The 21,857-nt window shown below is 41.7% G+C and overlaps 2 protein-coding genes across 3 annotated transcripts; one reads left to right on the forward strand and one right to left on the reverse strand.

Moving 5' to 3' along the window:
• Positions 1 to 699: 699 nt before the first annotated feature.
• On the forward strand, positions 700 to 8,587 carry si:ch1073-280e3.1 (complement C2). Of its 2 annotated transcripts, XM_061718985.1 has the most exons (19): positions 700 to 820; positions 918 to 1,030; positions 2,276 to 2,423; positions 2,511 to 2,696; positions 2,879 to 3,064; positions 4,113 to 4,211; positions 4,309 to 4,451; positions 4,569 to 4,707; positions 4,879 to 5,013; positions 5,123 to 5,227; positions 6,279 to 6,416; positions 6,488 to 6,597; positions 6,679 to 6,805; positions 6,888 to 7,035; positions 7,645 to 7,718; positions 7,809 to 7,900; positions 7,973 to 8,105; positions 8,200 to 8,249; positions 8,330 to 8,587. In XM_061718985.1, the coding sequence occupies exons 1-19, from the start codon at positions 769 to 771 to the stop codon at positions 8,507 to 8,509; spliced, it is 2,358 nt and encodes a 785-aa protein (XP_061574969.1). In that variant the 5' UTR covers positions 700 to 768; the 3' UTR covers positions 8,510 to 8,587. The 2 variants fall into 2 exon arrangements, with proteins under 2 accessions (XP_061574969.1, XP_061574968.1); XM_061718984.1 differs by having other exon boundaries at positions 7,809 to 8,105.
• Positions 8,588 to 9,980: 1,393 nt separating this feature from the next.
• Positions 9,981 to 21,661, reverse strand: pnkp (polynucleotide kinase 3'-phosphatase). Its single transcript, XM_061718987.1, has 17 exons — positions 21,350 to 21,661; positions 18,700 to 18,746; positions 18,183 to 18,455; positions 17,281 to 17,565; positions 16,852 to 16,931; positions 16,618 to 16,675; positions 16,373 to 16,480; positions 16,215 to 16,286; positions 16,015 to 16,063; positions 15,691 to 15,761; positions 15,487 to 15,579; positions 14,924 to 15,020; positions 14,770 to 14,831; positions 11,812 to 11,921; positions 10,411 to 10,498; positions 10,252 to 10,319; positions 9,981 to 10,101 (listed from the first exon to the last, which is right to left on the reverse strand). Exons 1-17 carry the CDS (start codon positions 21,468 to 21,470, stop codon positions 9,981 to 9,983), a joined length of 1,803 nt encoding a protein of 600 aa, XP_061574971.1. The 5' UTR covers positions 21,471 to 21,661.
• Between the last annotated feature and the right edge of the window lie 196 nt (positions 21,662 to 21,857).

Consider the following 21,857-nt stretch of genomic DNA (forward strand, 5'->3'; position numbering starts at 1 on the left):
AACATTTGCTGCTCTATGTCCTTTGGTGTGGTTCAGGTGTGGTTCTTGGTAAATGGTAATGTAACAAAGGAGGTTCAGAAACTCTCTCACGATGCTGAGCAAAGCCGAGTCAGCTGAGAGGACTGAGCCCAGGAGAAGGATGGACGAAGGGGGGTTGAGGTGGAGGTGGGGGTCCCTGTTAAGTATCTGTAATACCCACAAATGATCGTTTAAGCCCTTAAAATGTTTAATTGTAACACACACTTTGTGCGCCCAAGCCAGCGTGAGCGGCCGCACAAACACACCAGTGCAAATAAACATGAACTGCCACACATTTTGAAATCAGGAACTCTGGCACCGGGACAACACAGTCTGGGTTATTTAGCGCTAAACCTCAGGAATTCAGGGTGGGATTAAGAGCGGGAAAGGTGTTTATCATCAAGAAGTACTTAAACCATTATATAGATTTGAAATTGCAAAGCTGTTTCACGTAATTGTGTTGGAAAATAAGAACGTTTTAGAGGACAATGTTGGCTCAGTATCTTTAATTCAGCATTGTAAAGACTAAAAAAGAGAAAGAGAAAGAAAAAAGAAGAAGTATCACCAAAAACAAAAGTCTAAAACGGGGCCTGTCCTAAATTTCTCAATTCCTCTCTTTCTCTTTCTCTTTCTCTTTGGTGGTGCTGTGTTAATGGATAATCAGATATCAAATAAAGCAGCTGGAGACAAGTCGCTCTGGCTCTGGTTCCTGCCGCTTTGAGACAAAACCAGCTGCTGCAGCATCTGGCCATGAATGTCAAGTCTGCACTCTGGATCGTACTGTCCTTCTCCATCCAGGGGGGTAAGCATTTCAGTTTTAAACACATTTGATCGTGGTGTAATATGGGTGTGCGTGCCGTGCAGCAGTGTTGTCAACACTTTCCCCCTCCGTGCTCCAGCGTCTCTGCAGGAGTCTGACTACGACTATGAAGATGAAGCGTACGATGATTTGCAGGCTCTCAACTGCTCGACCACAGAGAGCATCAAAGGTGGACACGTCACCTACTCACAGGTAAAAGCCTGTTGTCAAACCACTTCAGTTCAACAGCATATGACTGGTAGGTGCTGCAGCGGACCTGAGGTAGGTACACAGAGCCTTGTTTCATGAAAATTAAAAGACTATTTTAGACTATTTTCTAGTTTTAAAAATTCTATATATGAGAAAAATTTCTCACCCGTTGGCAAAGATATTTTTGCTTAAAATAAGACAATTCTGGGCCCTGGACAGCTCAGTGGGTTGAGCGGGTACCATTTACAGAGGCCACTGCCCTCGTGCAGACAGCGCAGGCTTGAGTCCCGGCCTGTCGCTCTTTCCTGCGTGTGTCCCACTCCCCCTCTCTCTCTATGCCCATTTACTGTCCACCTACTTTGAATAAAGGCCACTAGTGCCAAAAAATTGACTAGATTTGACATCAGGCTCTCAGGAACGGATCCTCTAGGACTGTCTCCGAAAATTAGAATATTGTGATAAAGCTCTTTATTTTCTCTAATGCAATTAAAAAAACAAAAATGTCATACATTCTGGATTCATTACAAATCAACTGAAATATTGCAAGCCTTTTATTATTTTAATATTAGTGATTATGGCTTACAGTTTAAGATTAAGATTCCCAGAATATTCAAATTTTTTGAGATAGGATATTTGAGTTTTCTTAAGCTGTAAGCCATGATCAGCAATAATAAAATAATAAAAGGCTTGTAATATTTCAGTTGATTTGTAATGAATCCAGAATGTATGACATTTTTGCATTACAGAAAATAACGGACTTTATCACAATATTCTAATTTTCTGAGACAGTCCTGTATGTCCTCCGTGTTGTGCAGTCGGGTTTATTGATCAAACTTGTTTTTGCTGAGCGCACCCCACAAAAGCTGGATTGGACTGAGTGTTTGGGGATTTGGTAGACAAACAGCTGCTTTAATCTTTGCAAATCAGTTTCTGTACCGTCTTTGCAGTGTGATTATCGTGCTGAGAGAGACCACAGGCAGCAGGGCTTGAGAATCATGTCTCGGTGGGCTGTAATAGTTAAAGTAAAATTATTGTGATTAAATTAGCTTTTCTAGCAGTGAGGTTCATAAAGTGGCCGGTCAGTGATTCATGAGCTGTTAAAACAGTCAAAATTGGTAAGAGGAATGTAAAGTATTTTAATCTGACAGCAAATTTAGGAAGTAGATTTTTGTGGTCAAGAAAAAAAACCCAAAGATGAGCAATCCTTTTACGGGAAAGCTTAATTTAACAGTTGCGTTTCCTGCCCAGGGAGGCCTGGAGGGAAGCGTCCTGACCTTTCACTGTGGCCCGGGTCGGTACCCCTACCCGGTCAGCTACAGGATCTGTGGCGCTGATGGGGAGTGGTCGCCCATGAGGTTACCCACCAGAAGACTTACATCCAGGGCCGTTTGCAAAGGTGATGACTGTGAAGGAGGCAAACGTTTTCCCAATCCTCTCGGTCTCTTTCGACTCACCCTCGTTTTCCGTCTTCTCTGTGTGACAGACATGTTGTGTCCGGGCCAGCTCCAACTGGACAACGGGGACTTCTCACCCAGGAACCAGTGGTTCCGGGCCGGGGCGACGCAGAGATTCTCCTGCCAGGCCGGGTTCACCCTGTACGGGTCGGCCGAGAGAAACTGCACCATCTCTGGAGACTGGACCGGAGAGCCTCCAGTCTGTGACAACCACGGTGAGGAAACCATGGCAACAAAGTAGTAACCATGGAGCTGATACATGTGGAAGCATTTGAACACTGAATATCAGTGAATTATGTCCTTATATGCAATGAAATGTTATTTTGAGCCTTAAATTAGCACAAAACCAAATCTATTTTAACCTCTAATATACAAAGATCATCATTTCTGTCTGTAGGTTTCAATGAAGCGGATGAGTGCGATGACCCGGGGATTCCCCCCGGAGCCGAGAGGTCAGGTGGGACCTTTTATCTGGGAGAAAAGGTGACTTACCGGTGTCATGCTGGCTTGAATCTGCTCGGGTCGGCTGAACGGGTTTGCCTGGAGAACAGGGAGTGGAGTGGCTCAACACCACGATGTCAAGGTTTTTGAAATTGAACTTCTTACGTTTTTTTTTTTAATAACTCAAGATTCTTTTCAAAAATAAAAATGTATTTCTCAGACAACCATCCACCGTGTCAGCAGACACATCCTGGACTTGTGAGAAAGATTTTACGTTGTTTCAGAAAGGCCAGATACAAAGTTAGGACACAGCTAAAGCTAAGATAACTGGGGAAACATCTGTCTGACTCGATATTAAAACTGGGGAAAGTCTTGAATGATCATCAATCAGAAACACTTAAAGCTTTAGGGAAATCTAATAGAAGTAAATCAACGGTGGTATTAATGGCAATGTTTATTATTGATAGTAAGAGCATTTCCAGACCTGTGTTGCTCCTCAGTGATGTCAACTGAGAAAACAAGCTATTCTATATGACCGTACCGAATGACTGGGTTTTTCAATCAGGAGACCTTTGACTATCTTGATGACAGGATTTTATTTTAAGAAGAAAAGATTCATCAAGCTCAGCACATTTGGCCACCAATGAGTCCAGACCTTAGTCCCCAGGCAGTATAGAAAACGTATCTGATCAACTCAAACTGTAACTAAAGTCAGACATCACACACTCACTCTACAGTCAGTATAAGCTCCTCCCTTCAGGTCACAGATACAGATCACTACAATTCAGGACAAACAGAGCCATGTCAAGCTTCGTGCCCTCATCAATCAGACTCATAAACAGCTGATCTTACCTATTCACTTTTGTACCCGCTTTTATACATATTTTTAAAAAATAATTGTATTTATCACGCACTTAACGGGGGACTTATATTTTTTATCTCTCTTTCTCTCGTATTTTATCTATGCTATGGTTTTACAGCATCTAAGTCCAGCAGTACTTGCGATTGCCCAATGTATGTTGCTTTATATTGATTGTTTGGTTTGTTTCTGTACTGTCCTGTTGCATATGTTATCTGTACACGCACTGATGCTGATGCTTTTCCACAAATGAAGTTCCTAACGGATAAATAAAGTTATTTATTATCTATTATTTATTTATTAAGTGCAGAACATCTGCCCTTCGTTGCAGGTCCGAACATGTTTGACTCCCCCAGCTCTGTGGCTGCAGCCATGGCAGGGTCACTGGCGGGGGTGATGGATGTATTCTCTCCAGAATACAAAAAGAAAGGTGGGTTGAGAGCTTAACATCTGACGAACGTGTACAAAAAGTTGTTTTTCAGTTCTCACAAATCAACTGAAAGTCTTTTTTGTGTGTGTTTGATCAGCCGAGGTCGTTTCCTTCGGCCGATCCTTCCTTGTGGCTGAAGTCAGTCGCATGAATATTTACATTCTGCTGGACACATCAGGAAGCATCACAAAGGCGGAGTTTGACGTATCCAGGAATGCCACTATTGCTCTGATTAGAAAGGTATGCACCAAAGAAACTGATTCTGAAACAGTCTGAAACCGTTTATTCACTTTGGTCTGCTTTTTCTTCTTCTTGGTCCTTCTGCAAATGTGAAGCGTATCTTCGTTGTCTCTGCAGCTGGACAGCTACGACATCCAGCTCAACTTCCATGTGCTGTCGTTTGCCTCTGAGACCAAAGTTATAGTAGACATCATGGACATGCACAGTGGCAGCGTTGATGAGGTCATATATACCATGATGGAGTTCGACTACAGCAGTAGGATGCCTTATTTGCTTCTGTATTGAAAGATCCTCTCTGTTTAACCTCTGGGGAGCCGTCTTCTCAAGCAATCATGAATCAGTGTCGGACACTATGAATGTGATTAAAAATGTGATCAATCAAATGTATCTGATGGAGATTCAGTGCGGTGCATTTGCTCATCTGCAGGCCACGGTGATAAGACGGGCACTAACCTGTATTCTGCACTGAAGGAAGTCAGTGAGAAGATCAACTTCTTCAAGCAAAACGCCGCCAAGAACCGTTTTAATGAGACTCAGAACATCATCATCATAGAAACAGATGGTACGACGGCACTGACTCACAAACACCAACTCAAAACTGCCCTTTATGCATTATGTTTCAGAGAGAAAAAGAAAACCCTCCTCTCTTCTTGATGCTTGTCTGCCTGCAGGCTACTCCAACACCGGGACCAACCCCCAGATCGGCCTGGCCCAGATCCGCCACTTGATAGGCTACAACATCTCCCTCCATGACCACACGAACGAGAGGATGCTGGGTAATGTCGACAAAATGCAATGATTTTCAAAATTCTATAAACCAAATTGTTATTCACAATAGAACATAGAATCATGTCAGATGCTGAAAGTAAGGCATTTGACCATTTTATGAGAAACAGCTCACTTTGAATTTTATGGCTGCAACCCGTCTCAAACAAAATAGTACATGGGCAGCAAGATTGATGTTAAAGAAGTTGTACTGAAAATAAATATGCTAAATAATATAAATATCCTAATAATCCAATCTGCTAAATAGAATAAATAAAAAAGCACCACATCCACAAATTGTGATGTTCCCACATGTAAACATAAAGTTATGCTATCGTCTACAGCCCATAATATCATCAAAGGATTTGGAGAACCTGGAGGATCTGTGCACCTTAGAAACTCATTTCTGAGGACGTGGAAAAGCCTTGTTTCAAGAAAACTAGAAGACTATTTTAGACCCTTTTTTTGTTGTTGTTGCTATTTTTGAGTATTCTACTCAAGAACTTCTTTCTTACCCCATTGGCAGTGGTGTTTTTGTGTAAAATTAGCCCATTTTGACTAGAATAGTGGAATATTAGGCTTATTTCTAGCTGTTTTTGCAGTGTTGCAAAAGGCCAACAATCAGTTTTTGGTATTTTTTCCTAAAACTCCAACGACTGGTCTTCTCAGGTTCCTGATGTCTCTGAACTGTTGTTAAGAGAAGAGGAGATGTTACGTACCAGGAAACGCCCCCCTTGTCCCAACGTCCTGGGATGTGTTGCTGCCATCACATTCAAAAATACCTTTTTCTTAAATGTTGATTTTATCAGTTAAAATATCAATGCTTTCTATGTGCTACTGCAAATAAAATAGGGTTTAATACAATTTGGAAAAAGAAAACAGATTGAAACTATTGCATTTGGTACAAAAATTGTTCAAAGCCATTTAATTAAAAAGCTACAGCGTACCGCATGGACTTGAGCTCGGAGTCAGCTCTCACCGAGCCAAACAGCTTCTGCTGCTTCAATGTTCTCTGAAAAACATTTTAGCGTTTGCAGACAGTAGGCTATGTGTGTTTTTCAGATGTGTACGTGTTTGGCGTTGGAAGCCAAGTAAACAAAGAGCAGTTGAACTCTCTGGGCTCAAAGAAAAGCGGCGAGCAGCACGTCTTCATTCTGAAGAGCTATGAAACGCTGGGAGAGGTGTTCAACAGCATCATCAGTGAGTAGAAGATACGCACGTGGGAAAACAGCCCCTGAGATGCAGCCAAACCATCATCTTTCCTGCCACAGGTGACAACAGTGTGACAATGTGTGGGATAGCTCAGGAGGACATCTCCAAGAAACAGAGGGAGGACTCAGTGGAGGCCTACGTCACACCCTGGCATGTGACTCTGGTATCAGTAAGGACTCGTTCCCCCAAGAAGGTTTGATGGGATTTAAAGCGGGTTGTTGTCTCACCTGGACATCTCCTGTCACCACAGCCAGACTGGGGACATGGCAAGTCCTGCTCTGGGTCCATCGTGAGCCAGAACTGGGTGCTGACAGCGGCCCACTGCTTCGGCAGGGCGAGCACAGACCGAGTCCCGAAGGAAGTGAGCATACGCTACAGTGAGTTTCACAACAGCAAAACCATTTGCACATGTCGGTCAGCCTTTGGGTTGCAGCAATAAGCGGTGTCTTTGTTTCCCAGAGGGGGGAGAAGTGAAGGCTGAGAAGGTGATCATGCACCCCAACTATAACATCTATGCACTCAAACAGAGAAACGTAAGCGAGTTTTATGACTACGATGTGGCCCTGGTGCAGACGAACAGGAGCATCCCACTGTCCTGGAAAGCCAGGTGAGACAACGCACGCACGCACGCACGCACGCACGCACACACCAAACACACTTCTGACTGAAGACATAGTTCGCATGGTTTCCTCGTAGGACCAACAGGTCTAATATGCAATCTTATGAATCTTTGGAAAGAAATAGCCTAAAAAATTGCCTAGAAATATTCAGTGTTCTAAAACAATTTCCTTTCTTTTGATACTTGATTTCTTTATTCTGTGTGAATTGTACATTCGAGTTTGTATTTCTGAACTATGCACAATGGTGAAATAATTTGGGCTAACCTTTGAAAATAGAGAAACCTTTGTCGTTTTGATTGTTGTTACTTTCTTTTTTTTTTGTTTGGGGCTTTGTTTATTTATTTATTTTTCTTTTTTCCCTTTCCATTTCTCATATAAAACTAAACTGAGTGTTGCTTTATATCTCATAAAAACCTGACTTGTAAGGAAATATGATTCGAATGCTGGACAATAATTCAGCTGCCCTTGACGTTTCCTTTTATGTAAGAACATTCTTATTTTTGTGTATCATTGGAAGGATTTTGAAAACCAAATAAAGATATTGTTGAAAAAAAAAAAAAAAAGAAGAGATATCCACAAAGTTTGTTGTTCAACAGACCTATCTGCTTGCCGTGTACCACACCGGCCTCCCGGGCCATGAAGAAGATCAACTCTACCTGCGAGACGCACAGTGTGTAAACTTTAGCCTCTCTTTAATCAATGAGAACTAGGAACTAAGATTCCTGAATGAATTTGAGAGTAAAATAACGCGTGTGAACAGGGAAGGAGCTGCTGACACACAAGGAGACTCCGGCTTTCTTCATTCACAAGAAGGAGGAACGCAAACAGACACATATTCACACAGAGAGTCAGGTGAGCCCCTCGTCTGTACATGCACTTGTTGCACATTTGCTGTTTTACAGTGTGAGGTGCACTCGTCTTCAGAGGCCTAGCTGTGTGGAGAAGGCCAGGCGGACGCTGGAGCAGCCCATCGATGTAACTATGGATGAGTATGTCCCTAAGAGATTCCTCTGCACCGGAGGCACCAGGGGATACCAGGACGCCATCAGCTGCAAAGGTCTGCATCCTGCACCTACAGAACCGCAGCCATGGCAACTGACCTAATAAAGCCTTCACATGACAGTTAGCAGCACCTGCCTCTGTGTTTCTAGGTGACTCTGGCGGATCCTTGTTTCTGCAGAAAAGAAAGCGCTACTTTCAGGTCTGGATTTTTCTTTCTTCTTCAGTCTTAAGGCTGTTTGTGCTGCTGGCGAGAAACCCGTCTCCTGCTTTCTCACCCAGGTGGGAGTGTTAAGCTGGGGCATCATAGATGTGTGCAAGCAATCCGGATCCGGCCACAGCCGAACCAGCGGCAGGCCTCCGCCCGACGCTCGAGACTTTCACATCGACCTCTTCGAGATAATGCCGTGGCTGAAGCAGCACCTGGGTGGGGAGATCCAGTTCCTGCCTGAGGTCCAGTGAGCAGGATCAGAATGAAAACTTCAGATTTCAGCAGCACAAACAAGGTTGAGCCTTTTCCAAAATGTGCAATGTTAGATATTTTCTATTTTATGGCCAATATCTGATCACATAAGTAAAGATTATGTTTTTTTTTTCTTTTTACCAATTTCCAGAAAAGACTCTCTCCTTTAAAGCAGTTTTTCCACTGCCGGTCCCAAACAAGTCACACTCTAATGTTTCATTGGCCCATAGCTTTGATCGCAACATGCATTCGCTGTGGCTTTGTTCCAATAAGCTTCTGCAAAGTTGCATTTATTTTCGTCCAGAGAGCTTGTATTGATGATTGGAGAGTCAGACCTTTGTGCAAAACCCAAAGGTTCTCAATCAGGGTTAAGGTCTGGACTCTGTGGCGGCCGGTCTATATGATGGGTCATGCCTGAACCACTATTCCCCTCTTTGAGCCTGATGGATCCCGGTATTGTCATCTTAGAACAAGCTTGTGCCACCAGGAAAGAAAGAAATCCATTGAAGGAGCAACCAGGTCATTGAGTACATTCAGGTAGTCTGCTCCCCTCATGCTTTGGGCCGATGGTGCTGCTGAACCGAGACCTGACCAACAGCAGCAGGACTTGGTTCTCCACTATCCTTCCAGTTTTTAATGTGTTGGACAGTACTTACCCCAATTTTAATAGTTTCACCAATCTCTTTTGATGCTTTCAAATAATTTGACCGGTCTGTGACAGATTTAACATTTTTTACACCACCACAGGATTTGTCCTCAGACATGTTTTTTTTTTTTTAATGAGAATATATCTGCTGCATCAGTTAGGGTTAAATAACTCGTGGCCAGCAGAAATATAATCTTCCATGCAGCATTTATTCAATTAGAGGCTCCAACTATTTACTCGGTTAAATCCAGGTGGGGACTTTTTTCCTCTTTGGAGTGTATTGTTATTATTATTATTGCTCGTTCTCTTGTTGTGATAACCACCACTACAGGTAGTTTATTACTTTAAAAAAGTTTTTTTTTTACTTGACAGAATTAATCATGAACATTAGTCAGAATAAATTACCAGAAGCAGCACCTGACTTTCTTTTGCTAAAGCTTTATTGTCAAGTGGGAAAATATTATCTCACGGCTGAGATGCAGAAACGTTGCATCAGTGGAAGACGTCTGTAGGCAAATCATGGATACCATATGAAAAAAAAAAGAAGTAATTGTTGCTCTTTCTTCCAATAACCTTTTCTCTTTACTGAATTGTACACAACATAATTACTCAAACTATCTTTATGTAATCCAACTGTCTGAATAAACCATTTGATTCTGAGTAAGACGTCTGGTTGACATCACTGGTACTTGAAGGGAGTTGGCGTCCGGGTTAACGAGAACATGAAGGCACCACGCAGATGTCCACCCGTACACTCAGAAGTCCATCCGCTGATCTCCTCTGCATGTTCACTGCGTGACTGCGGCGATTCCCACGTTACGTTGTCAGCCCTCGGAGAACAGTCTGAACAGAGATTCACTCTGGCTGTCGCTGAAGCTCGGAACAAAGTGGACCTGCAGGATCTGGGAGAATCCCTCAGACAGGGCCGGAGCCACGAACTGTTTCCTGTCCAGGGAAGAGTCGGATCACAGCAGTCAGTACACTCAAGAGCTGTCGGCACCGGAAACCACGATGAACAAGAGGCGAAGATAAAACCAGCAGGTTTTAAAAGTGCGTATCTTAGTGCGTTCAGGGTTACAGTACTAGTTCACTCACTTGTAACTGTGGAAAATCATGTCGTTGACCTTGGCGTGTTTGCCGTCGGATGGAGCCATCTCACGGAACTGGTAACGACATTGAAAAATGCTCAAACCGTGCCAGCACAAGGGTGAAAGCGTGACGAGGGTGAAAAGGTGAGGGAGAGGCGAGTCTTACTCTGTTGTTGTGCTTGGCTTGATGCAGAGAGGCGGAGAACTGGAAACAGCGACAAGACACGCCTGCTGCCTTGGCAACGTCCACATATCTGAAAAATACACTCACTTAGTGCATCATGCTTGTTGAAAATTGTGGGTCACTATTAGAAAAACAGTCAAACAAAAAATGTAAACACTAGAGGAGGACAAAGCTTCACAACGGCCTCAATCTCACACTCCAATCTTGAGAAATTCACTGACATGAGTTTCTCTGTTTTGTGAGGTTGTGTAGCAGGTTGTCGCGTTCCTGAGCTGCCGGAGCATTTTTAGTCCAAGATAAAAGGTAGACAGCGCCCCCTACTGTCATCACATAAAAGCCAGTATGAGTCTAGTTTTTTTTATCACCACAAGAATCCTTCATGTGGTCATTTTTGTAATTGGCTTTTTGTTACTTCTTATTTTAAGGAGGGTTGGACTGATATAGTCTCCAGGATTTATTTTGCCCTTGTGAGCTTGATTCCTGTAAATTATTAATGAAGTAACAATCTGTCCTGTATCCATCCCTGCTTTTTTTCCCTCCCCAAGTATGAAGCATGCTGGAACGGACAGCCTCATGTGGTACATGATATCACACATCAAGCCAAGTCTGATATCATGGATTTCAAGTTGAAGTGCAGCACCATATCTGCAAGTATGTACACGACTGTCTCAGAAAATTAGAATATTGTGATAAAGTTCTTTATTTTCTGTAATGCAATTTAAAAAAACAAAAATGTCATGCATTCTGGATTCATTACAAAGCAACTGAAATATTGCAAGCCTTTTATTATTTTAATATTGCTGATTATGGCTTACAGCTTAAGATTAAGATTCCCAGAATATTCAAATTTTTTGAGATAGGATATTTGAGTTTTCTTAAGCTGTAAGCCATGATCAGCAATATTAAAATAATAAAAGGCTTGCAATATTTCAGTTGATTTGTAATGAATCCAGAATGTATGACTTTTTTGTTTTTGTAATTGCATTACAGAAAATCCCAATATTCTAATTTTCTGAGACAGTCCTGTATTTTCATCTTTGAGAGCCCTGCACTGCTCCTGTTCTCATGGACGGGGCAGCTGATCGACCGCTGAATTTTCCTGCAGTCAACCGCATGAAGGAATCCATCCCAGTGAGCAAATAAAGCATCGGCCGTGAGAAAAGCTACTTAACCTGAGGTTCAGAATAAACACACGCTGGATGTCTCCACACCATCTGCAAACACACTCACTGGTCTGCGTGTAATCATATTTTAGTGCATTAATTAGTCATTCTAGTGAAGGTTGTTTACACAAAAGGTGTAGCTCAGGGGGTGTATGAGTATGGAAAGATAATGAAACATGCTCAACAACAAAAAGGACGTAGGGATACGGCTGGGACTCACCGTTTGCGAGACTCTGGGTCTGGGTTGGTGTTGTCCACGGCAACGCTGCGGCCCTCTCTCAGAGCACGCTCACACGCCGACACGCAGCTCTGCCACGAGCCCAGTGTGTCCTGATACAGGAAAACAAAGCCAAGCGCTCAGTAACATGCCGGCTGTGCAGGAAGCAGCCACCATCGTCATGTTGGTGCCCATCATTGGTTAAAGTGTGTTGATCAAAATACAACCTCAAACCAGACAACACAAGTGAAGGTGATGTGATTAAAAGGAAAAGGGGATTTGTACATTTATTTTGACTTCGATTTGTGAGTCGAGTTTGAAGCTAAAATATCTTCTCTCTTTTAATTTGTTAATATACACCCATTTTTTTGCAACAGATTCCAAAAAAAGGTTCGGAGTTAAGCTTTCACCACTTTGTTATGTTGCCGTTTCTTCTCACGTAAGACGGAGTATTAGGGCCAAACTAAGACAAAAGAAAATTTGAAATTACGAGAATAAAGTCATAATATATTGAGAATAAAGTCGTAAAAATTATGAGAATAAAGTCGTAATAGAATAAAGTCGTAATATCATGAGAATAAAGTCGTACTATTACGAGAATAAAGTCGTAACATTACGAGAATAAAGTCGTAACATTACGAGAATAAAGTCGTAATATTACAAGAATAAAGTTGTAACATTCCGAGAATAAAGTGGTAATATTACGAGAATAAAGTGGTAATATTACGAGAATAAAGTGGTAATTTATGAGAATAAAGTGGTAATATTATGAAAATAAAGTGGTAATTTATGAGAACTCTAAAAGGAAGAGCAGTCTTCTCCCTGTGTTAAAATGAGGAATATTGAGCATTTTGTGAAGTTATATTTATATATTTATAATATATTACAACTTTATTCTCGTAATATTACGACTTTGTTATCGTAATATTACGACTTTATTCTCATAATTTTTTTGTCTTAGTTTGGCCCTAATACTCCGTTGTACTCACAAGACTTAAAAGGTTAAAAGTTAAAAGTTGCAGTTTTTGTTTCTCTGTTGACTGCTCACAGACCAGGGGCCTCATTTAAAATGGAGTGCGTAGGAGTCATACTAAAAGTGCACGTACGCTCAAAAGCCGAAAATGCCGGGCGCAAAAAAAAATCCGGATCTATAAAACCGCGTGCACGCAGACTTCCACGTAAGGTTCTCTTTATAAATCACAGTCCAGCTGGAAGGCTGCGCACGTGAATCCGCCTGGTATCCCGCCCTCAACACGCCCACTTTCTACCGAAAATGGAATCATTTTGCATATGAATGAGCCTGCTGAGCATGCGCAGTGGCTTCCTGCAACCTGTTTGGCTTCAGAATGAATGAATGAACGTGTCGAGCCACCGTGCCACTGAATTTCACTGAGATCTGAGATCTAGATGTTGTTGATGAGGAGGAGGACAGGAAAACCACATTATTTTGTGGTCACAGTAAAAGTAGAAAAATAAATAGTATAAAATAAAGCGAGTGAGTGGCAGCACGCCGTTGCTGCGCGGAACACCGTGAGTTCCCCGATGCAACAGGGGGACACACGTCCCCCCGTCTTTTCAAAATCATGTTTATTTTCCCCTTACTTTTTACAGTTTAAAAACTAACGGTAGGCTCAGCCTTAAATTGCAAATTATCAAGACACTGTATGAAAGCGATACGAGAACGGCCCCGCAGCCCCGCACCCCCTCCTCCCTCCCGTCTCCCCTCAGAGCGGCTCAGGGCGGGTTTATGGTTCTGCGTCGTTTTAACGCGGGGCCATAATTTAGGCACCATACACCCGCACGTAAAGGTTTCACGCGCCCGTAAAACTCATATATATGAAAACAAATCTGAGTCCCTTTAGGGAAGAAATGAGGGGCTCCGTGGGGCTCCCTAAACGCAGCCCCTCATTTGTTCTGTCCTAAAGCGGTGAAGGAGGTTCCCGGCGTGTCCTGCACCGCGGCTGCAGCTCCAGCAGCACCAGAGTCCTGACTGACTGAGCTTCACACACAGAGGAACACGATCAGCGCTATATTATTTTATTTTATTATTTTATTATTTTAAGTCTGATATATTTTGTGATATGTGATGACATTATTAAGAGTATGACATGAATCTGGCTTCATTTCACCACCTCACAGCCTGCGTCGCCAGTTCCCCGTGTCTTAAGTAAATTCTTACGGGAGGGTCCTAGTTGCCGTAAAGATAAGCTGATTTTTCGGTTAGTTTTTTCTTTTTAGATCCGAGGATTTGCGTAGAAGGCGGCTTCCGCAACTTTCAGGCGCTTTTTCTGCGCAAGCAAGCTTTATAGATGAGGCCCCAGTCCAGTACACTGTTACAACAGTTAATCCCAGCTGGCCTCGAGCACAGATACTAATGCTTCCTCTGGACGAGGTTAACGTGAGGCTTTTGCTAAATGCTTGTGGTTAAATCAGCTATGAATGAACGCCGATTCTAGATGCAGCTCCATCTGAGGGACAGGAGTTCACAGGTGTGCAGCTTTGTCTCAAAGTGTTTTGTACACACTATACGGAGCCAAGAACCAATGATTCATCCTTTCCAATCCTTGTAAATAACATTTTTACACTTTTTAATTATTGTATTTTTTCATTTGTTTGCTCAGTGGAGATCATCTGCCTGTCTTTACTCCTCAAAGACTCACAAACACCTGCTACTGAAATGACATAATTCAAATAGATGTATATTAAATTAAATGAAGATGACTCAAAAAAGAAAGAAATATGTCAGGGTCATAAAGTGTCAAAAAAATAAGATTAAAAGTAAATATAATAAGAGTCACTACACATTTTTATTTGTATCTTCCACATCATCCCAAATGTCTGTATCAATTTCCTCTTAGGGAAGTAAAAACTCAAAGGGAAGCAGAAGCTCATTTAAGACATTGCTGCGTGTGAAATCAAATGTTCTGCGGGTCACATGTTCTCCTTCTACAGTCCACTCACCCTGTTGACGTAGACGTAGCCCTTTGGAACAATGTGGGTGTGGAAGAAGGTGGATTTACCAGCTGGAGACAAAGACGGGAGTAAGATCAGAAGGGTGTTGGTGGCAGGAGGACAGACCAGAAACGTTAACTGAAAAGGTGTTGCACATGCTTACATGCAGGGTAACCCACGGCAACGATGACTTCTGTCTCGCTGGAGGTGAGCGAGGCTGATGGTGGGTCGTAAAGCCTGGCTGTGGAGTCAAGCTTCCTCTGGTGGTTCAGATAAAGACAGCAATTCATCAACTGTGTGAGAACCACTTCTTCAAAAGAGATGATGTGGTGAATAAAATCTGCTGTGACGTTTAGGTGGAAGTGACAGCATCAGCTTTTCCAGTTTTATGTTTATAGAGTCCTATAACTGCACCTGTCAAACAGATACTGGATGCCCGTCTTTGTTTTTCCTTCTTGTTTTTGCTTGCATTGTTCCCAGGCCACGTGTCAGGCAGCTGTAATTGTACGAGCCAATTCTTCCTTTTCTTACTACTTTTACAAATGCTCAGGAATCAAAGACTCAAGCTCTCCAGCTGTTACAAGCTGTGTGTTTGTCAGGGTTTTAATTATTAGGGCTTGAAGGTGGAGACTGGGATTTAGCTAAAGCCTGTGTAATCCTGGCAATCACCCACTAGCTAAACAGGAAAAACCACCAGGAAAGGGAACAAACTCATACTCTACTCACAGGGTCAAACTCAGGCAAGCTGTAGGGGGCGCTCTTCCAGCCCAGGAAGTATTCCTCGGGGGTGTGGAACAGCAGTCCAATGTTCAGAGCAAACTGCAATGATACCAAGAATGAGTGTTTTGGTGCATTGATCAATGGTATATATGACCAATGATGGAAAAGGCACCAGACACAACTGATGCAAGTAAACATGGAAGATGTTACCAGCCGATCACTGCATGAAAAATCCTTCTTTTTCTTTCCTGGAGCCCAATTCTCAGGTCTTCCTGCAGCATCTGGGTAAAAATATGAAGTCAGACACTGTTGTGCATGTGTGTGCTTCGGTGAGTATTATGGTTCATTAATGTACGTTTTTCATTGTTGGGGACTGCTAAGGGTCCATTTTAAAGAGGTGAGGGGGGAAAAATATGAAGTAAATGCTATTTTTCAGAATGTAGACAGATATGCGTGTGTGGTATCACTCAGCCACCTGTATTTTCAGGGTGTTTCACGTCAAATAAACAAAGCCACACACCCAAACCTGCTTACCTCCGACATAAAAACTCTGGGCCTTGTCAACAGTCACACCGTCATTAGCCTGAGGAGGAAACAACAGTAAATAATAGTAATAGTACAGTTTCTCTGACTCAGTTAAGCAGATAATCCACTTTTTGTATGATATCTATACATATATGAGGTGTGGCTATTCCATTTCATGAGGGTGGGTGTGTCTGTGCATTTCTACTCACCTTCTCACTCAAGTGATTCCACATTCCCATCACTGGTTTCCTAAAAAGACCCGGACCAGTTGCTACAAACACCTGAAACACAGGCAAAGAGAGGATCCAACTGCTGCCTTTCACCCATCGTTCAAACGGGATGAGAGCGAGCCTCCGACATGACCAACCTGCACTGGCAGCTGCAGGGTGGCGAGGACGTCCTCCACTTTAGACTTGAAGACCTCGGGTCTCAGTTTGCCTCTAGTGATGCCCATCTGGTTGGTGAAGAACACCACCTGTGGGAGCGGGGCAGCTTTAGGTTACAAAATACAGCGACAAACACAACAACAGCATTTTAAAGTCCAGGATATTTGACCAGCTTTAATTCAGCAAATAATCAAACATGATCAGCAAATGTTTTGCTTCTTCCCACCTTGTATCCTTTTCTGAGCAAACTGGCGAGCCGGGGCTGAATCTCAGGATACAGAATCCTTGTAATCAAACACAAGGACAATCAGAAAAAACTGTGTAGGTAAGACACAGAACTGATATAAGACTAGACAATGTGAAACTGCATGTATGGATAAGCCAAAAAAAAAGGGACAGTTTCATCTTTACATCTTAGTTGTTTGCAATATAGCAGGAAGGTTGAGGAGAGCACACATACTTCCAGTCGTCTGGTGCCGTAGGAAAGACTTTGCCAGATTTGGTGGTGATGATGCAGCCATCAATGTCAAAGCCAGCAATCTGGAAGCAGACAGGAAACACAAACTGTATGATCTCACAACATTAAAGGGGACATACTATCTGAAGTCTGAAGTGAGTGCCAGCTAAAACGCCTCGTGACAACATGTTGTCATTTTGTTTGGGGCAGCTTAAATCTGAAAATATGTAATTTAGCGAGCAGTTTAAATGTGCAGAGTACTGTGGCATCAAAGACCCAGACCACAGTAGAACTACATCCAAGTCAAAGTTTAGTGAAGGTTAGGAACAAAAACATATGAATCTATTAACTTATTAGGAAACAATAACACCTGTAATGTCACAAACTAATGACAGTTAGTTTTGAGTGGCTATTATTTAAATCCCCCCTTACCTTGTCACTTGCTTTGACGCCTGCAGCAGTGTAAAACATCATGTTGCCCGTCTGCTGCCAGCTGCTCTTCGTGCACGCCTTTATCGATGATGAGGAGGGGGAAGATTGGATGCCTTTGCTCTCCCCTGCCATAGACTTTTCAGCAAACTCCTGCAGATGCTTGAGCTTTTCCTCTGCCAGCCTCGCTTCCTCTTCGTCTTCGTCTTCCATCGTCCGATCCTCGTCTCTTTTTTGTCGCTTCAGATCAGGATGTCCTTTGTCTGGACTCAGTTGCCTTTTAGACGGCTTCATAGAAAAATAATACAAAAATCAGCCCTCATTGCAATACATAAATGACCAATTCTAACTCTAATAATTATTCCTGGCATTATCATGATATATTGTTTCATAGTGTATTATTATATTAAGTTATGAAATCTCATGGGATGTTAAACTATAGTATTATTATATTGTTATATATGGTGATGGTGATATCATTATGATGATATCACTATGATATGTCATTATGGTGATATCGGTATGGTGATATCATTTGGTTATATGTTATAATATTTTATAAAAATTATGTTATATTAGGATATTACTATATTATTATGCTATATTTATATTATATCGTGCTACACCACTCTATATGATAATTATTTATTTGTTTACTTATTTACTCTCAAATTAATATTCTCAATTTATGTATCTACTTTCATCATCTTATTTACACGTACACACGCACAAACTGATGTCGTCTTTTGTCGTTATTTGCACTGTATGTTAATAAATTAAAAAAAAAAAATATCATCATGGTTTTTTTTAGTTTTAGCCACATTTGATATAAAAATCAGAGGAACTGAAATGTAAAACAATGATCAAGTTTTAACTCAGTAACCAAACAGTGCCAGATGTTGTACCTTTGTGGGAGAAGTGGGAAAGAAGTCCTTAATGCTGCGTTTCGGCGTCGGACTGGACTGAGCCTCTTTCCCATTCCTTCCCATTTTAGTCTTATCTGTTGCCTTCAGCCCGCTCTTAGCCATGCTGGAGGCTGTGCCGTTGGAGCTCAGAGAGAAGCTGAGGGTGAAAGGATGGCTCTGGTCGACCAGATAGAGGGTGCCTCCCTGCCTGAGTTTCCCTGACTGGTTCCGGACAAGTTTCTCACCATCCAGGAAACTGGGATTGGGCCCCAGCTGCGGAGAAAAATATGACACATATGGACTTTGAACAGTAACCAAAACATACTTGCAGGTAGTTTGTAGACCAGGGTGGGTCTACATGACAGTACAAAGGTGTGTTGAAATAAAATGTGCACCCATAACTGATCTTATCACCGTGTGCTGGCTGTGCGGAGTGAAGCATATCTCAACAGGTATTTCTGACTAGTCTTGTGGCTGATCGTGTTACTGAGTGGAGTGTAAGCGTTTGTATTTATACCTGAGTAACAACCACATCCTGGTCTGCATAACAAGCCACCACTTTCACTGAAACAAGACAAGAATTGTCAAAACATAAACTTAAAGATGAAAAATAAAATCTGAAATGGTACAAAGTAAAAACAAAAGGTTAAGTCTGCATAGTTAAAAGGCTTGTTGAAATAGATGACACTGTGCCTCGAATCAATTAACTGTTCGCTACTGGACAATTTGAATGGCTGTAACCTTAAATAACATATCTAATATCTATCTATAGAATGTGTCTATTGTTTATATCTTTATTCTCACTTTAAAAGTTATATATACCCAGATATTAAAAGAGGACACAATGGTTAAAAAAAGAAAGATGATACTCCATGTAAAATGTAATTTTCCTGACGATTAAGTGGATTGCTTGACCATAGAAACCCAGTACCACAATCACTTTCAACCACATCTTTCCAGCTCTGTTCAGCAGTTTTAGCAGTTGTTTCAGGGGGTGGAGTCGGAACCAGGTTTAGCCCCATCCCTTTTTTCTGCAGAATCTGCCTCTTAAAAAAAAACAAAAAAACTAGCACCTCTGAGGTCCAGCTAATACAGCATGATGGGTAGAATTAAACACAGGGCTGCATAATAATCTTTCATCTGGGTCTGTGATGTCACAGTATTATGAAAGTTTGAATAGCTTAGTGTATGACATCATTTTCAAATAAAGTCACAAGCTTATGTCCTGATTTTTTAATTTGGACATGTCAGAGTCAAGGTACTTGTGCAAAAATGTCCTCTTTTTCACAACATTAACCTTTTAAGAGTATAAAGTGAGAGTGTGGAGTATGTGGGGTTCAGTGATGATTTATTTTCTTCACTTGTTAAACCTACAAAACAGGGGCAACTAAGTTAAGTAACCTGCAGACTCCTTTAATAAATCAACAAACAAATAAAGCTATTTTATTTTGTGTTGTACACCTGAATCTATAGTTAAAACGTGTACAATTTGGTCTGTTCCCTTTTTATACTGGGCCTCTGTTTTTATTCTATTATATCTTATTCTAGTGAGTGTTCTTCATTTCTGCTATGCTGCTGCTACTGTAAACAGCGCAAATGTCATTTTGAAGATGAATAAAAGTTATTCTAGTGCAGGGGTCGGCAACCCAAAATGTTGAAAGAGCCATATTGGACCAAAAACACAAAAAACAAATATGTCTGGAGCCGCAAAAAATGAAAAGTCTTGCATAAGCCTTAGAATGAAGACAACACATGCAGTATGTATCTATATTAGTTATACTATTAACATTCAGGCAATGAATGCAAATGATTCGCTCCAAGAAATGTTGAATCCTCTTATTCCCTCAGTTATTATTCTCTTTTTCCCTTTGGAAACAATCCCTTTGGCCGGTTTGTTTCCAACAGCCACCCGCCCTGCTGGTAGAAACGCACAATTTAAATGACATATTTTGCTCAACTAACATGACTTAGCATAAATTACATAGAAACACCACCAAAAATATTAAAAAAAATAATAAAAAAGGATTTAATCCAGATTTAAAGCAATTAAACCTTCATATTATTTAGTTTTTATATATTTTAAAGATTTTTTTTAAATGTTTTTTTTTTTAATTGTAGTTTTCAATTTGTTAATACGTGAATTATTCAAGTTTAATCCACTTTTATCCACTTTTCCATATTTATTCTACACATTTTTACAGCATTGGAAAACATTAAGAATGTCATGTCCTCCTAAAGAAACCATATTAAAACAAAAAATACATTTCCCTCCCCCATCTATTTCCATTTTCAAACATTTTTGAAAAAGCTCCAGGGAGCCACTAGGGCGGCGCTAAAGAGCCGCGGGTTGCCGACCCCTGGGCTAGTGTATAAACTGCTTGTACTCAGACAGGGGCCACGTTTCCACAGTGGACAAAGGGCCATGCATCATTTAACTAAAACTAGTGCTGAGTTCATCAGATGGTTCTATCATCCATAAGGTATCCATACTGAGATACAGACTTGCAAATAGTGGATAAACTGTGATTGTGTTATCAAATTAAATGGCAGAGAAAGGTTGTCAACCTATACCAACATAGGCTATACATATATATATATATATTCATATAGCCCCCACAACCCCTTTGATCCACGTCTCCCTTGTACTAGAGGCTCTGGGAGCCTCGTCTGCTGCTCGGGGCGCATGTGGTCCAAACCCCCAGCTGGCAGCACCAGTCACGCTGAACCCGGTGTTCTGCCAATTTTTGCTGCTTTGCCAAAAAATGCTCCCTAATGGTTTTCTACCTTTGTAGAGCTACAATTTTACTGTGTTTTACTCCATAGCCAATTTCCTTTTCCCCCAAGTGGTCCTTGTCACTTGCCAGGCCGTCATTGTAAATAAGAATGTGTTCTTAATGACCTGCCTGGCTAAATAAATGCGAATGACTGAATGAATATCAAATAAAGCCATATAATTGTTTTTTTTTCTCTCTTTATCGTATTATGTTCAGAAAGTGTAATGCAATTCATGTCATGGGTAGTGTATTTTGAAGGATCAAACACTCAACATCCCATATTATCAATTTTACATCGTGCAAGAAATTATGCAAACTTTGAAAATCGTAAAAGTATCATTTCTAGGCAGGTAGCAGAAATCTGCAGAACACCGGCTGGCATGGTCGCCTCACCCTGGTGCCTGGAGCATCTCTTGTCGGCCACCCGGGTCTGCGGGCCCCGGCCGAGGATCAGGGCTCGCCCGTCCTCCAGGAGGACCCGAGCCCCCGAGGATCCGCTCAGGCTGCACGACATCTGCACGCCTTTAGCTCTGCTGCACACTCTGACTCTGGTTCAGACTCTGGTTCACAATCTGGTGCAGATGTGTGCAGTACAAGTGTACCGTCATTAATCCACCTCTTGCAGGACTGCTTTGATCTCCTTTAGGTGACAATCTGAAGCAGTTGCCTGAAGATTTAACGGAGCTCTTTTTGTAATACACCCGCGGTGCATGAAAAAAAACAAGTTCGTGTGGAAACTACGAAGTCTCATCACAAAGGTTCCGGGTGACTCATAGTTCCTTCGGTTTCTACGTAAAATCTCTTTTAATAAACAAGTACATATTTGAAAGATGTTGGTGCCATTTTTGACTCGTGTACCCTGCTGGAACAATAACTGACAACTTTTATGTCATCTTATTTT

Source organism: Cololabis saira, chromosome 4 (assembly GCF_033807715.1).
Source record: "Cololabis saira isolate AMF1-May2022 chromosome 4, fColSai1.1, whole genome shotgun sequence".
NCBI classification, from domain to species: Eukaryota; Metazoa; Chordata; class Actinopteri; order Beloniformes; family Belonidae; genus Cololabis; species Cololabis saira.